At 52.7% G+C, this 17417-nt stretch overlaps 1 protein-coding gene across 1 annotated transcript in view; it reads left to right on the forward strand.

Moving 5' to 3' along the window:
* The first annotated feature begins 6919 nt into the window (after window positions 1-6919).
* The window catches only part of PNKD (paroxysmal nonkinesigenic dyskinesia), a 20837-nt gene continuing 10339 nt past the window's right edge, over window positions 6920-17417 (forward strand). Inside the window, exon 1 of the mRNA XM_012642542.1 lies at window positions 6920-7080. Coding sequence (XP_012497996.1) covers window positions 6920-7080 — 161 coding nt within the window. The remainder of the gene's footprint in view (window positions 7081-17417) is intronic.

Below are 17417 nucleotides of genomic sequence, written 5' to 3' on the forward strand. Positions count from 1 at the left end.
AAATCAAATCTCATTGTTTAACTTGCATTTTCTTGATTCTTCTGAGTTTTAACATTTTTTCATACTTATTAGCCATTTATCCCTTTGTTAATTGGGGTCATTGTGTTTTCTCATTTATTTAAGGTCTTTGTATGTTAAGTAGATTAAGTCTTTGACAAATTTGAGCAAGTATTTTCCATAATATTTTTGGCTTTTTCTTCTGTACATTTTTTTTTAACATATAGAGGTTTGAAGTTTTAAAATAGCTAAAAGAGTAATTCTTTCCCTTGTTAGGTCTTCAGTTGCCTTTTGTCTGAGTTTAAGAGTAATGTATACATATTAAAGAAAATTAGGATAACACTTTTATTGCCTCAGAAAGTCCTCTGCTATCCAGAGATTGAACATGTATTTCATTTCTTTCTAGTTTTGTATGATTTAATGTCATATCTTTAATGCTTTAATTCAACTGGCATTTGTTTTGGTAGACTCTTGTCTAAATCGCATTTTTGTAAGTAGTCAGTTATCCATGCACCATGTCTTTCCAACACCATTAATATTCTTCTTCCCACTGTCTCTGTCAGCTATTGTTGCAATAATGCTGCGTAACAAGCCAATCCAAAGCTGGAAAGCACACAGCAATAGGCATGTATTTCTCACTCATGCATGTGTGGGCAGACAGGTGATCTAGGCTGGGCTCTGCCTGGCTGGGTTGGCTTCCAAGCTGTAGGTGGGATCCAAGTCAGCCACACGTGCCTTTCCTCTTCCTTAGATCAGCAACATCGATGGCGTGGGGAAATACATCTCGTCCCATTGAAATGGTGCATAGTCATGCAGTGAAGGGTGTGTTTATAGGGAGAGATGAAGAACTTGAGAAGTGAAATGCAATTTACCACACCCATGGAGACAGCCCTTCAGGAAACTAGGTCATGTTGAGATAAAAGCAGAACAGAGTCTAGAAAGGGGCCCAAGGTCAAGGGAAGTTTTAAGGCAGGGAGATACTCGACTTAGCTCATAGGGTGAGGAAAAGTGGTGGCCAGGAGAAACACTGCTTAAAAGATATGAGCAAGAGGGGCTAATGGTATTTCCTCTAAAAATTCATATGTAAGTAGCAAAATTCATAGAGAGGTGAGTGGGCACAGAAATTGTTTTCTCTAAAAAGGATATTTGCTGAAAGTGAAGGAAATAAAGTTAGGGCCTGAGGTTTGGAATAACAACAATGGATGATGAGAAGAGACCTCAGCAAAATGCAAGTGCTGCTCAGCATTGGCATTGGGGCCCCAGTGAGGCCTGAATGGTAGTGGTCCCGAGTCACATGGGACAGCAGCTGTCTCCAGCCCTGTCCATGACCGGGGAGCAGAAAAGGTGGATTGTCAGGTTGGTACGGGCAGGTCTGGAGGTTGGTAGGCTAAGGTTGGAGCAAATGGGTGTAAGGAAGCTACAGCTGGTGAGTGCTTCAAGGGATTGAACCCAAGTCCAAATACGGGCAAGAGGAGCTGAAGGGCTGGCAGAAAACAAATGGTTTAAGGGGCTGGAGATGGAGGACCATGTGTACCGGGGATGAGGGTCAGGGAAAAGGACACTGGAGTTTAGGTTTGCAGAGGCAGAGAAGTTCAGGTGAATCCAACGCATGACCATGTGAGCAGGCTGCTGAATTGCATTGAAGGCCTTGGCATTGAGGGCAGGAACTGAGGACAAGGCAGAGTTCAGAATCAGCTATGCAAAATGCTGGACCTACTGAGTCTGAATCTCTGGGGGAGGACCCAGGATTCTGCATTCTCACAAGCTCTCTGAGTGGTTCGTAGGCTGCCTAAGGTTGAAAAGTGCTGAGCTAAGATGTTGAATAGGCCATGCTTGTTGGAATTACCTGATGGCACAAATCGGACAGAAAAACCAAAAACAAGTGCCCACCTCTTCAGAGACTCTGGGCTCAGTGATTGCATGGGACTGATGAGGAGAGGTGGACAGAAGTTTTTACATGAGGCAGGAAAAGCCATGGTCTTGACCTGGACTAGAACTAGCACATTCCTTTCCAACCTGGAGATGTGACAATGTAGGAGGCTGAAGCTTTCCCCTGTACAAGGCAGGACAGTGGCGGGGTGGGGGGGAATGGAAGCTAGGGGTTATATTCAGTTAATCCAGGGCAGGGTGGAAGCTCTGTGAGAAGGCAGAGGATGCAGGGGGGATTTATTTCCAACCAAACCAGGATTACGGAGCGTACAGCACAATGGTTCGGAGGGGAGTCCACGATGACAGGATGGTGAGCTTCAGGTCAGGGCAACAGATGAAGGTGTGGATTGATGTGAATGGGGCCCGGCTGAGCAGAGGCCAGATTATCCCAGCCACCACTCCTGCACTGTGTTAACTTTTCTAAACTGAACTAATTTCTGCACTCTGGTCCAATAAGATGTCTCTTTTCTCTAACATTCAAACAGCTCCAACCATCTCAGCTCCTTCATGATTGTGTCGTCATCGTCGTCGTTGTCATCATCATCATCACCATCATCATCACCAATGATTTCCTGAATGCCAGCCAAGCACCAGTCATCAAGCTTGAGCCATGATGTAGAGACGAAGGCAGCCTCTCCATTCTGAGGGAAGCTCCCAGGCTAGTAGGAAGGCAAGATTCAGACGCCAGGGATAGGTAGCCCGGGCTGGCGGGTGGAACAGGGGCAGACAAGAGAACCCCAGCCCCACCCTGGGAGCCTGGAAGGGAATTTGCCCTTTGTGAGCGAAGCTCTAAAACCACCACGTCACAGGCCATACCTACATGACTGGCAGGGTTATTAATGGGTCTCTCCTAAGAGAGTCTCAGAGGCAAACCTTGGCCTTGGCAGTTCCCCCAAGCTGCTCAGGGGAGGAGCCAAAGACCTGGGGAGTGCAGATTCCTCAAACATGGCTCTCCTGTAGCTGTCCTTGATACTACGAGGCTGCCCCCAGGCCTGTGCTAACTCCTGTTTGGATCTGCCTCCTGAGTGGGGTTTGGCTTCCGCACAACTCGCCCACAGGGACCGAACCCACTGGTCAGAACAGGAGGGTTCCAGTCTTCCGACAGTCACAGTGCTCAGTGGCAAGAGATAAATTGTCATTCATCCATTCTTTGTTTCTGTCATTCAGGCCTTCACTCAGCAAATAGGTAACTGCTCCAGGCCAGGCTTTAAACACCCCACTGGAAATACAGTGATGCAAACACAGGTCCTTCCCTGACTCCACAGGGCTTACATTCCAGTGGAGGTGACAGACAAGACCCATAAGATAATGGCAGATTGTGAAAAGTGCTAAGAGGAAGTAGGTAGAGTAATGTAAGTAATATATTAAATAATAGAGAGTGAGGTAGTCAGGGCAGGCCTCTCAGAGGGGGTAACATTTTGTCTTTAATTCGATGTATAACTCACATATGGTAAAGTGCACAAATCCTCATGTACAATTTGGTGAATTTTTACGTTTGCATAGGCCAGAGTTTCTCAATCTCTGTACTGTGGACATTTGGGGCAGGATAATTCTTTGTTGTAGGGGCCTGTCCTGTGCATTATGGGATGTTCAGCAGCAACTCTATCCTCTACCCACTAAATGCCAGTAGCACCCCTCCCTACCCAGTTGTGACAATCAAAAATGTCTCCAAACATTGCCAAATGTCTCCTGGGAGGCAGAATCATCCCTGTTGAGAGCCACTGGTATATGCCATGAAACCACCACTCAGTTCAAGATACAGGTTATTTCCAGCATGGAGGGGCTGGCATTTGAGGCCCAACAGATGAGAAGCTGCCACCTGGTCAGAGAACTGAGGGAAGAGTGTTCCAAGTGCAAGGAGCATGAGCAAAGGCCCTGAGGTAGGAATGAGCTTGGCATTGAGGAGCAGTGTGACTGGTCCATGGGGGCAAGAGGGAGGAGGACAGGCTCAGCCCTAGCAAGCAGGGGCCTTGTGGGTTATGGTTAGGAATTTGACATTTCAAAGAATATTTGTGAGTATCTAATATGTATCTGGTACCATGCCAGACACTGAAGAGTTGAAGATGAATAAATTAAATCATTGTCCTACTCTTTTTTTGCTTTTATTATTTTTAATTAACATGAAATAATTACAGTTATTTTCATGGGGTATGGTGTGATATTTTGATATATCTATACAATGTATAATGATCAAATCAGAGTGATCCATCCCCTCAGATATTTATCATTTCTTTGTGTTGAAAACATTCAAAATCCACTCCTCTAGCTATTTGAAAAGATGCAATAAATTGTTAATTATAGTCACCCTACAGTGCTATAGGACACTGGAATTTATTCCTCCCATCTAGCTGTACTTTTGTATCTATTAACCAACCTGTGGCTAACCCCCATCCCCCCCACCCTTCCTTTCCCTGCCTCTTTGAGACAGGGTCTCAATGTGTCACCCAGGCTAGTGTGCAGTGGTGTCATAGCTCACTGCAGCCTCAAACTCCTGGCCTCAAGCAATCCTTGTGCCTCGGCCTCACAAAATGCTGGGCTTATAGGTGTGAGCCTCCACACCCCAAAGTCCCTACTCTTAAGGATGTCAGTAAAGTCTTCAAGACTGTAGACTCTGAGTTAGACATGTGAATGAAAAAATAAGGCACGGGTATGTCATTAAATGATGAAAGCATGTATAAGACCAGAGTTGGCACAAAGGGGGACATGCTTAAGCCCATGCAGCATGTGGGAGGCTTCAAGAAAAGTTTTCTTGAAGAGAGCACACCCAATCTGAGTCTTGAGGGAACAGAGGATGAATGGCACTCCAGGCAGAAGGCACAGCATGTGCAAAGGCACGGGGGTGGGAAACCATGTGGTGGGCTCAGGTAACTATAAATAGTCAGGTCTAATGGAATATAAAGTGCAGGAGAGGGGTGAATAACGAGGCCCCAGTCTGGCTGGGACAGAAGATTCTTTATGGCAGAGGAGGTGAAACTAAAGCAGATTTGGAGCAGTCTTCCAGAACACTCCAGGAGAGAAGGGTATCACTCTCTGAGCCTGTGCAAATCCCCTAAAACACCCACCCTCACACCTCATCTCCAGCCCTGCCTTGACTCCATACATTTCATAAAATGCATTTTGGATTTATTATCTATAGTCTTGTTACTGTTTATGTGTGGCTTGAGACTTAGGATTCAGTCATCTGTTCTCTGCAGGCTCTTGCCTGGGCCTGCATTTCATGTTTAAGATTACAGGGACTGGGTTTTAATTTCTCAATATAATGCTTGGCACAGCCTTACCTGCAGTAGGTGTGTTCACAGTGACTTTTGATGATGCTCCATAATTCTTTGCTTTGCATATATAGACACAAGGACACAAAGGCTCATGTCCCGAAGGGGCTTCTGCAAATTATTAGCTTATCAGTTTTCTCAGAAGGAGCCAATTACAGGCCAGGAGATAAGGAGGGAGCAGGCCACAGGCTCTGTCCCTCAAGATGTACCCAAAGAAGAGAAACTCTATGTCTGCCTAGGTTTTCTGAATTAAACCCAGAATTAGGTGTTGGAACTAGAATTTGTTTGGGAATAATTTACCACATCCCCTGGCTTTTTTGGAGTGGGTAAGTGAGACAGTGGAGAATGAAGCCTCCAATGCATTGTGCGTAATGATCCTATAGTTATACACTCTCCACACTAGAGACTCAGCCTTTAGATCCAAATATCTAATCCACATGCCTCAGAGGAAGGGAGAAAATGTGTGACTGAGGGTCAGGATATCTTGCCTTTTTCAGGCCGGAGCGCAGGAAGCAGGGAAGAAAACAAGAGCATTGCCTCACCTGCTTCCCACCCTGCCAACCCAACCATCTCCCAGTGGGAGCACAGGAGCCTGCCTGTTTGCAGCACTTCCTCCCCTTCCTGTACTGGGCCAGCGCTAGGGCTGGAGCCAGAAGGAACCCAGCCCTGGCTCCTGTGTACCCAAATTTGTAGATTTCACATCTACCCTCGCATCTACTTCGGTGCCACTGACCTTGACAAATTCTGGAACCCATCAGGAAGGCAGCACGATGGGGCTGGGGGTGGTGATGTGGGACTCGCACTGGGCTTGGGAGTCACAGTGCCCAGGCCCTAGACCCGCCCGTCTCTGCCACCCACTGCTGCACAACCTTGGTCAAGTCACCCCCCTGAGCCTCTGTGGCCTCTTCTTATCCTTCAGGGCATGGCTTACATGCCACCTGCTCGGGTGGCCCTCCTCCATCCAAGCTGGGCTCTCTGTGCACCATACCGTTGCCTGCTCTCTCTGCTTCCTTTATAGCACCACAATTTTCCATCACACACACAAACGTGTGTGTATAAATATCTACAATTATGTTGGCCTGCTCATTTGGTTTGTCTCCCCAACAGATTCCAGACTGTAGGCTCCAGGAATGCAGACTGTCCGTGTGTCTTTTTAAAAAATCTTTCCTGATGTGTGTGTCTTTGACCCTTGCATCCTCAGAGCCTGGCAGAGCGCAGCAGGGCACACGGGAGGAGCTAGAAAAGGAATTCAGTAAATGAACAAATGCACGAGTGGCAGCTGACCCAGAAGATCTCTCAGGGTCTTTCCCGCTGAAAAAGTTTATGGGTCTAAGGTTCCCGCCAGAAGGACCACGCCAGGGCTTCTCCCGAGTCCCCTGGGGACTAAAGGGGGCGGGGCGGGCTGCCAGCTTCTGTCCCTTCCCAGGACTCGGGCGGCTGTGTAACCGGATTAGCGCAGGTCCGAGGCCGCTGCGGCCCCGCCTCCTGGCCGGCCGGGGCGGAGTCAGGGCGCCCCCAGCGCGGTGGCATTCTGGCCATGTGCCCCACTGGGGGTGGCGAAAAGGTGAGTCCAAGGGCGAGTCAATGGGCGGGGCCAGAACGCCGGCAAGCCCCCAGCCTGGCCGTGTCGCGGCCCAGCCCTACCGTAGGTTCCCCGCTGGGGGCGGGCCGTCTCCTAGCAACGACCGCCCCTCCCCCGGCCGGCCGCGGGTGCTGCCCCCAGCATGGCTTGGCAGGACTGGCCTGCGGGGTGGCTGTGGGTCGCCGGCTCCTGGCTGCTGCTCCTCGTCCTCGTCCTGCTATTGCGCCCCCGCGGCTCCCGAGCGCTGCGGGGCCCCAGCCGCCTGCTCATGGCGCGCAGCCAGCGGCTGCTCTTCCGAATCGGGTTAGTGCCCGGCTCTGGCGGGATGCGGGCTCGGGAAGGCGGGCGCGCTGGGAAAGGGGGCTGGGAGACGGCATAGGGGTTAGGACCCGGTTTGGGCTGAGGGGTCCAGGGCCAGAGGACAGGGATCGGGGAGACGGGCTAGAGAAGCCACTGAGTTGGGGGCACTGGGGGAGTTGGGAGACAGGAGAATTGAGATGTGCGGGGGAAGGAGGATTAGGGGAAGCGGAGGCGGGCCAGGGTGGCCAGGGGAGCGGATGTGAGACTGCATCTGGAGAAAAGCGCCAGAGCGCGGCTGGAGACCAGCTGGAAAAGGGGGCTGGTAGTGCAGGAACCCGCGCCGGCAAGGCAGTCCCTGTCAGGGGCTGAGGCTGGCCCCGGTGGGCAAGTGCAGGAGAGAAGGAGTGCCTCAGATCATCTAACTGGCATTTGAAACCGCAACTCCTCCCATGTGTCCCCGTCCCTCTCCCCATCACCCAACGCCCCACTGCTCTTTGTCGGTTCTTCCGTCCCAAGCAGGAGTCCCAACCCTGTAGTTCAGTCTGTCCCTTTCTTTCTATCCCCCACCCCGGCCCGTGTGGAAGCCCCAGGCTGTGAAATCTGACTGGAGTGACTCTGCCGGACCTCCAAGGACTTGTCCCCATCAGTCCCTCCCCCTCCTCACTCTTCCCTTCCACCTCCCTCTGCCCCTTCCTTCCTGGGTCCAGGCCAGGCTGGTAACCAGCACTGTTCTGCCACAGGGCCACTGAAAGGCAGGGAAGACACCAGGAGAAGATAGGCTCCCAGGGCTCCTGTCCCCTTCCTCTACTAGCAGGGGGCCTTGGGGCAGGACCTCAAGCCCCAGTTCAGGGACAGTGATGTTGGGGATGGGAACTGTGGGAACCCTGGCCACAGGCCAGGTTGTAGGGAAAGCCTAAGCCTGGGAATTTCCTGAGCTTCGGAGAAGACATTGTGCAATTCACCCCCTCCTCCCCAGACCACCCCAGATACTTCCAGAAGCTTCAGGTCTAGGATTCCACTCACATTCAGTCTAAGAAATGGAGATATAAAGGCCTAGTGGGCAGAAAAACTAGGAAAACATGAGGGGGGGCTCTTTGTGTTTGTGCCTTTTGGGGTATTCATATCTTTAATATCCCCAATGTTGGTCACATTCTAGATAATACTCCAAGTTACCATTGCTCTGCAAATATTAATTGTATTAGAATAATGAGATTTAATGTCTTCATATGTGGGATTTTTATTTTTTTAATTTATTTTTATTTATTTATTTTTCTGAGACGTAGTCTCACTCTGTTGCCCGGGCTAGAGTGCCATGGCGTCAGCCTAGCTCACAGCAACCTCAAACTCCTGGGCTCAAGCAGTCCTCCTGCCTCAGCCTCCCGAGTAGCTGGGACTACAGGCGTGCACCACCATGCCCGGCTAATTTTTTCTATATATTTTTAGTTGTCCAATTAATTGCTTTCTAATTTTAGTAGAGACGGGGTCTCGCTCTTGCTCAGGCTGGTTTTGAACTCCTGAGCTCAAACAATCCGCCCGCCTCGTCCTCCCAGAGAGCTAGGATTACAGGCGTGAGCCACCGCGCCCGGCCCATATGTGGGATTTTTTAAAAAAAAATTTCTCCCCACAAAATTTCTGGGAACTTTATAGCCCTGTCTGGAGAAGGATTTTTCAACCTACTTGTAGCTTTCAAAATTGGCAAGTTTAAAGTCATACAAACAGCCTGAGGACATAGAAGACGGAAGTTTCTGTAAGGAACTGGAATCAGAATTCCTGAGTTCAGAATGCCCGAGATCACTATCAAAGAAACTTGAGGGTTTGGGGATTCCTAGAACTTGAGATTTGGGAGTTTCCAAAACTCTGAAATTGGAATATTCAGAGAGCTTCTTCAGAATTCAGTGTTTGTATGGGCTTTCCTATGTCTAGATTTCAAGGTAGCCTTGGAATCAGCTCCCCAAATTTGCAGAGCAGAAGGATGTGCCTGGAATCAGAATTCCGGACCCTGCCCCTCCATGGTCTGGGAAACAATCAGTCTCGTCCCTTATGGGACAGGCTGCTGGCTTCTGGGAGGGAGAGGGGACATTAGCAGGAAACCGGAGGGGGAAATGGGCAGGTGTTGATGCACTGGGATGCCTCCAGGAAGGATGGAGCGGGAGGGGCACCCAGTGGGATCGGGCGTGATGGGAGGGGGAGAGCACATGTGCACCTCCAACCTGGAGGTGTGGCTGGGAGGACCACAAATAGAGGGTTCTGCCCGGGGGCTGAAAAGCAGATGGTGGAAACATTAAGCAATGGCTGGGAGAGGAGTTCTTGTTGGTGTTATCATCAATAACAGTCATCACTGGTGTTTAACAATTTTATAAAAGGCTTTCCTCAAACATGACTATAATTGTCCTAGGATTGGGATTACTGAGCACAATGGAGAGTGGCCCTGGGCTAACCTGACATTAGACACATGCACTTGGGATTCTGTGGGGCCTGGGAGACAGTGTGTGTAGCAGCTAAGGACATAGCATGTGGAGTCAGACGAATCTGCTTCTGAATCCTAGCTTTATTGCTTAGTAGCTGTGTGGCCTTGGACAAATAACCCCTCTGTGCCTTGGTTGTTTGCATCTGTAAAATGGAGACGGTGATAGTGCCTACTTCACAGGGCTCCTGTGAGGATCAAATGAAATGGCACATAAAGTGCACAGGGCCTGGCTCACTGCGGGTGCTCAGGACATGTTAGCAATCGCTCCTGCTGCAGCCTGGGATGGGCCAGAGGGAGGGTCCGTGGCGCTGGTCTGACTCCTGGAGCTTCCGTGTGTGCTTCCACTCCTGCCTCCCAGGTCTGTCCCACCCGCCACCCAGCAGTAAACCCCACATCTCTTCCTTCATCCAGTGAACACCTAGCTGGGGACTGTGGGGTCACAGAGATGAGCAGGATCCGGTCACTGTTCTCCAGGAGAAGGGGACGGGCGTGTGTGAACGGATTTTATATTTATTTAACAGGGGCCCAAGCTGGGGCAGGGGGCGGGGCATGCATGCTCCCGGGGAGGAGCAGGTAAGCCTGAGAGTCTGGGATCAGGAGTGTGGGGTGCTCCCACGTGTGCCCCTGCTTCATATCCCAGTTGCCCCTTGTCTTCTCAGTGGTGGTTGTGGGGTTTTGCAGAACGGGCCTTGAGGGGAGCCTGTCTGCAGAGGAGAGGCGAGTGGGGCTCGGGCACGACTGGGCGTGTCTTACAGAGCTGAGACGGGGATAGCGGCCCTCCTGGGAGGCTGGACAGTGCTGGATGACAGAGCCCTCCCTCCCTGACCAAGCCCCCTCCACTCTTAGGCCCAGAGGATCTTTCTTGGCCCCCAACTCCAGTAAAAGCAGCTGTCCTGGGACAGACCTTGCTTGCTTACTTTTGCAGGAGGAAACCCCTTACCTGGGGCGAGTGAGATCCACTGGCTTGATGTCAAGGGTGCAGGAGCTGACCGGAGGGTCCTTGAATGAATGCCCCTCTGCCCGTGGCCTGAATGAAGGCTGGGTAGAGACAGGGAGCTGGGCCATCCACTACGCAGCCTGGCAGGAGGCACACAGGGTCCTCTCCTTTCTGCAGGCCTCCGGGACCTTGGAGAGCTGCAGCCTGAGTGTCCGGAACAGCCTCCTGCCCCTCTGCCCTCCCCACTGACCCAACTTTTTCTCTTCTGCCTGGTGGTCTCCAAAGTGTGGCTCTGAGCAGGTGTCCCCTTCCCCCAAACCACATTGTCTACAGAATGGCACCCACAGCCCCCACCCAGGCTTTTGTGGCCCTCCCACACCCCTGCAGACCTGCCCCGTTTCACCCCCCACCTCCAAGCCCTGAACTCTTTCTGTACGTCTGTCTGACCTGTCAGGCCTGCCTTCCTCCTTCCATCTCTCCATGTCAAATTCTGTGGCATCCTCAAAGCTCACCTTCCAAATATATCCAAAACCTGAACTCTTCTCCCCTCCCCCACCACCCTGGGCCACCCAGGTCCCCTCTTACCCAGCCTCCTGAATCGACTGCTCCCTTCTGCCTCTGTACCCCAAAGTGTTCTCAGCACAGCAACCTGAATGAAACTGTGCAGATCCAAGGCAGAAATGAGTCACATCTCTTCTCAGACCCCTCCAGGGTTTTCCCATCTCTCCATGAATGGCTTCGGGGCCCTGAGTGTCTGCCCGTCCCCAGCTCATCCTTTACCACCCTTCACCTTGCTCCTTCCACCTTGCCACACGGGCCACTGCTGTTCCTCAAACACTCCAAGACAGTCCCATCTCCGGGCCTTTCTGCAGCTCTCACTAGAACCCTGTTCCCCCAGATGTCCGCAGGGCTTGCTGCCTCACTTCCTTCAGCCTTTGCTCAAATTTCACCGTGTTGGATAGTCCTGCCCTGACTACCCCTTATAGACAGAGCCACAACCCACCCTGCATTCTCTGTCCCCCTCCCCTGCTTTGTTAGTCTCCCTGGTTCTGTCACCGTGTGACTGCTGTATATTCACTTGTCTATTTGCTTTTTGTTTTTCTCCCTCAACCAGACCGTGGCCACTCAGGGGAAGAAACTTTGTTTGTTATTGTATCCCAGCTTGCAGAATAGTGCCTGGCACATAGGTGGCCCTTATTAAATGCTTTTTTGATTATTTATTTAGAGACAGGGTCTCACTCTATCACCCAGGCTAGAGTGCAGTGGGGTGATCATAGCTCACTGCAGCCTCAAGTTCCTGGGCTCGAGTGATCCTCTCACCTCAGCCTCCCGAGTAGCTAGGACTAAAGGGGTGCACCACCACGCCCAGCTAATTTTTCTATTTTTTATAGGGATGGAGTGGGGTGTCTCATGCCTGTAATCCCAGATACTTGGGAGGCTGAGGCAGGAGGATTGCTTGAGCCCAGGAACTGGAGGTTACAGTGAGCTATGATTGCACCACTGCACTCCAGCCTGGGCAACAGAGTGAGACCCTGCCTCAAGATAAAAAAAAAAAAAAAGTTTTTGAGTGAATGAATGAATGGAAAGCTTGGCTCAGGTCAGTGAAGCCTGCCCAGCCTCCTCAGTGAAAATTAATCTCTGCCTCCAGAATGACCCCTGGCAATGTCCTCGCTCTTAGAGTTGTTGGTGCATATTGTTGCTTGTTCAAGCTAGGCATTCACAGGTCTGACTCCCCAGCTGGACTCCGCGAGCCTGGCCCTGGGAACACAATTGAATTAAGGGTGTCTGGGATCAGGATGAGGGAGAGAAGGAGAAAGCTGAAAGAAACAAACCCAAACCAGACAAACGCAGGGGCCTTGGCTGGGCAGGTGGCCTCAGATTAACAAGCAAGACACAGAACTAGCCCAGGCCTCCCAGCTGGGACTGAGACAACCTGGAGAGGCCACCAGCTCCTACTGTGCCTCTGGTCCTACCCAAGAGCCCCCAGCAGCCACTCCTCCTCCTGCTGTGACAGATGGACTTCCTCTGGAGAGTGCTTCGACATCTGGGGAAGAACCGGTCCTGGGATGGGCAGGCAGACAGCAGACGCTGGCCCCCGTGATCTCCCGTCAGGCCTGTGTCTTGACCACGTGCAGCACTGCCCCTGTCCTGGGCATGGGGAAGTTCCCCCGCCCCCGCCCCCATGCTGGCAGTTGCAGGAAACCCTCACCCTCTAGAGCTTTTTTAGCTGTCTCATTATCTTCAGTTTCCTCAGTTTTGAGAAATCATAAAACATGGAGCTGCTCTCTTTGTTCCTAAGGCACCTCAGAGCAGACCTCAGCTCCAGGAGAACCCTGTGTTCTGGTGGCCCTCCAGGCCCCTCGGCCCTCAAATAGTCGTTTCCGGTTTGGGTTTCATTAACAGTGCCCTGTCACTGGTCAGATGCAGGCTGGGTCCCGGGGGCACAGGAAGAGAAGCCCAAGCACCCCCTGAATAGAGGCCTTACCGACTAGGCTTGCCTGTTGGGTCCCAGTGGAGTCTGGGGCCCTGCCGGGGTCGGGTTGGGGGCCATTTAGGGAGTGCCAGAGGGCGGGGTCAAGGTAGGTGGCCCTGGTAATAGGGGCTTTCCCGGTTGTTCTGTCAAATGCAGAACCTTATGCTGCTCCCCTCCTGCCCTGGCTGGCTTGAGGCCGGACCCCTGGGCCCAGCTGGGACAGACACTCGAAAGCCCTCAGGCTTCTCCCGGGGCTGGTGGAACTGCCCAAGGGAGGAGGGGAAGAAGAAAAGCTTCATTGTGTGTTTTCTACTGTGTGCCAGAGGGAGGGGTGTATGTGGGAGGCAATGTCTCACTGTCCCCAGCTGTCCCTCATGGCCTCCCATGGGGCCTGAGGCTCAGACTCAGATGCCAGAGAAGCCACCCTCTGGCTCTCTGAGGCGAGGAGTGGGAGGTGCACTGTGACCCCACAGTGGGGGTGCTGGTGCTGTGTCCCCAGCTGTAAGCCCGCAGGGAGGGTCTCTCGGGGAAGCTGCAACTCACCCCCAGCTGGCTGCAAACTGCCCCAGCCCCACCCTGCGGGTGGCTTCTCCATCTCCCACCTGGGTCCCAGAGGACCAATCAGGAAACTTTATTTTCTTTTTGGTGGGTGATAGTGGGTAGTTCCGGGCCCCAGAACTGCTGAATCAGAATCCAGCAAGGGAGGGAGGGAGAGAGGATCAGAATCTTCCTGTTTAGCCATCACCCCCAGATCGTTCTGATGCAGGCGGGCCAAGGCCCACCTTTGAGAAGCGCAGTCCTAGGCCCCACCATGCCTGGGAACTCCAGAGAGTGAACCTAGTGTCACCTTGTGAATCATGTGAACTCTCTGGGCCCAACTGCTCTTTTAGAGAGAGGGAGCGCTCAGTTTCATAGAAAGGGAAACTGAGGCATGGGCAGTGAGTTCCTGCTTCTGACCTCTGACAACAGAAAAAAAGAAGCTGTACCTCTGGTAATGGCTCAAGAAACCAGGGGCCCGTACATGGGGCAGTGACATCCCAGATGGGTGGAGTCGGGCTTGGAGATAGAGGAACGCAGTTTCTTCCCAGTGACTCTGTCCCCATCACATTTTCCTTCCTGAGTCTCTTCCTTTTTCCTAAATTCTCTTCTCCATCTGGCTCACAGCAGGACCCATGGAACCATCCACTCAGCCATCAGTGCGGGCTCGGGGATCTCAGAGCCTGGATTTGAAAGAGAGCCTCATGATTCTCTGGGTCAGGGGTCTTCATAGGACCTGCTGTGGGGTCTCTGCCCCCCGGCAGTTGCCTGCAGAGTGCTGCCCATGTAACGGGTGGTCCAGAGAGAGCATTCCAAGCGGTTGGCAGATTCTCAAAGGGGCCCGTGACCCCTCCGCAAAGGCTAAGGCCAGTGCTCTGGGAGGTCCCAGAGGCCAGATCCTGGGCTTCGAGCCTGGGTCAGTGTAACCATCCTGCTGTGTTATTATTCTCAGAAAAGGCCCTCAAAGGAGTTGGGTCAGCCTCAAAATGGTTCAGGGCCAGTTGTCTCTCCCTACTCCCTCATCTGGGGTTTGGGGAGGGGTCTTGTGGCTAAGAGGGTGGGCTTCAGGCTCAGGCTGCCTGCCAGGGGTGAATCTCTGCCCCACCACTGGCTTCTCCGCAATCCCGAGCAAGCGCTCCCCACCCCCTCAGGACCTGAGGTCCTCGCTCACAAGGGAAGAAAAGCTGAGGTAGTGGCTACTGTTCTTAGAGATGAGGCGGTTGAGCTCCAGAGGTGCTGCGACCTGCGCGGGCAGAGCAGGGACTGGAGATCAGGTCATAGACACCCTGTCCAGTGCTCTCTCTACGTCCTCCCACTTCCAGCTCCCCTCTCCCCTTCCAATCCGCTTCCTAGCTCTGGGCCCTGGCTCCAGACCCCAGGGCAGGGGAAGTCCCGTGTCCTAGTGACACAGCCCCACCCCATACTCTTGGGTGCCTGTGACCTGCTTAGCACCCTGCTTGGCCGGGTCTGCAGCAGGGAGAGGGGAGGGGCCTGGGAAGCAGGTGGGTGAGGAGGGGAGGGGAGAGCAGGGGTGGAAGGGGCTGTAAATTGGGCAAGACACCCCCACTGGGCTTCACAGGGCCCACCAGCCCTGGCGTAGCATGGAATCCACTTAACCACCTGTGTGCCTGTCCCTCGCCCCAGTCTTTCCTAGACATCAAGCCAGCATTTCTTGAGTGCCACTTGCTGTGCTGTGTGGGTGTTGGGAGCTCCAAGGGGGTGGGCAGAGAAGCATATGGGAGCGTGCCTGCCCCGGCCCAGGCTCTCACTGATCAGAGTCCCTGGGGAGACGCGGATAAGGCACAGGCTTCTGCCGCTGAGGGCTGGGAGGGCTGGTGAGGCTGAGGTTTTCTGCCGGCATCACCAGGGCCCACATCTCAGAGGAGACGGGTTTGAGCTGAGCCCTGGAAGGTGGCTGTCTTCCAGTAAGTAGGGAAGCCCGGAAGTCAGAGAGAAGGGTATTCCAGAGAGGGTGACCTGCCAAAGCAGAGACAGGGAGAAGGATGGCAATTGTGATATTTTAATGAATTATTTCTCAAATTTAAAAAAAGTGAGATGATATAGCAATCTTCTCACCCCACACCCCAGCTTGAGAAATAAAACATCTCCGGTAGCATGGAAGACCTGTGTCTACCCTGCCCTGGGGTAGCATTGCTGGGTGGATGGTGATCATCTTTCAGCTGCCTTTATTCTTTTACTAAGCAATGTGCATGGCGGTTTCGCATGCCTTTGTATTTTTAATAAATACTGTCAGATTGTTTTCTCTGAAGTATGTGTTTGTGCTTTGTGCATGTTGAAACCCATTGCTCTAGATATTTGTTTTCCTGACTGTGTAGTTTTCCATGGCCTGAGTATGTCAGGACTTATTTATACATGTCTCTGATGACAGTCATTTAGGGGGTTTCTGCTCTTTCACTCTTGGGAGCACAGGATTTTCCTTGGGCCATAAAGGAGGGGAGGAGGCAGAGACTCTTTGGTCTCGTCACAGAGGCCCTGACCGGGAATCAGACCAGACGCTTTGTCTGGTCTGGGGAGGAGCAGTGGGGAGCCACTGAGACTTTTGAGCAGGAGCAGGCCTCCGTCCAATGCAGTGCTTTAGGAACTTAGACTTTTGCCGTGCTTTGCGGTTTGGGCTGGAGGCAGAGAGCGGGGAGGAGGGGGCTCTTGTAAGGGCCTCGGTAAGAGCTTCCAGGGCCTGTTCCCGTGGGTGAATCTGTGTGGTGGGTGGTGAAAGGCAAAATTGAGAGAGATCCTGTTTTGATGGCGTATGCCAGAGAGAGGGCTAAGTACAAAGATGGGAGGGCCTGTCCCAGAAAGAGGGGCAGGAGGAAGAACTAACCCTGGTGACAGTGACTCAGCCAACTGTGCAGGCAGATGAAGGAGGAGCTGGAGCTTAGAGGCTTAGAGAGCCGAGTGGAAGTCATTGTCATGGAGGGCACGGGCCTGGGACGCGTGTCCAGCGTCACTAGGTCCTCAGGCCCCTTCCTGCCCCAGATCCAAACTGGGCACAGAGCTCAGTCTCACTGCCACCCGCCCTCTCCACCCCCGGCACCCTCTCTAGTCCAGGTCCCCATCCTCTCCCCACCTGGATGCTCAGTCCCTCCAGCCACCCTTCATTGCATCTGCCACCCAGCAGCCCAGCGAGCTCCCAGAGCGGGCATCAGATGCCATGTCCCTGCTCCAAGGCCCACCAGCAATTTTCCACCCCTCTCTCCGAGGCCTGGCCCCTGCCCACCCCGCCAACCCCTTCTCTGGCACTCTCTGCCTCTCCAGCCCAGCCTAGAGACTCTGAGGCCTCCTGGCAACTCTGAAAACACACCATGCTCCTGCCTGCCTGGGCTCTAGTGCCACACCACCCAGAACAAACCACGCTGCTGGCCCCATCTTTCAGTTTCCAGCTCAAATGTCACCCTCTGAGAGAAGAGGCCTTCCCTGGGCACACTGCCTACAGGAGGGCCTCTTCCGGCCACTCTTTTCCATCCCCAGCTCCGTTAACTGGCAGTTTGCTGACTTATCTGTTTTCCAGTGAAGGCCCATTGGCCTCCCTTTCACCACAGTGTGAGCTCCCCGAGGGCAGGGCCCCCTCTGCCTTGTTCTCTGCTACCTCCACTGTGTCCGGCATGTACAGTAAATACTGGCCAGATAAAGTAAGCCAGAGAGGGGCCTTGTTTACTGTGGCTTCTCAGTGTATAGCCCACCCTTACAGAGCTTGCCCTTTGTTAGGGGACAAAACCAAAGCACATATGGTAAGCATCCAGTGAGGGAAGGCAGGGAACATTTATCAGTCCCTCCCGATGTGGACGACCATGTTCTAGCAGCTTCACGGACAACCAGCTGATGGAGGAAACAACAGTTGCTAAACACCTTCCACCTTCCAGGCTCTTGCCTGAGTGCTTTATATTAGTTATCTTTTTTTTTTTGAGACA

The sequence above is a fragment of the Propithecus coquereli genome, unplaced genomic scaffold, assembly GCF_000956105.1.
Source record: "Propithecus coquereli isolate 6110/MARCELLA unplaced genomic scaffold, Pcoq_1.0 Scaffold18, whole genome shotgun sequence".
Taxonomy (NCBI): Eukaryota; Metazoa; Chordata; class Mammalia; order Primates; family Indriidae; genus Propithecus; species Propithecus coquereli.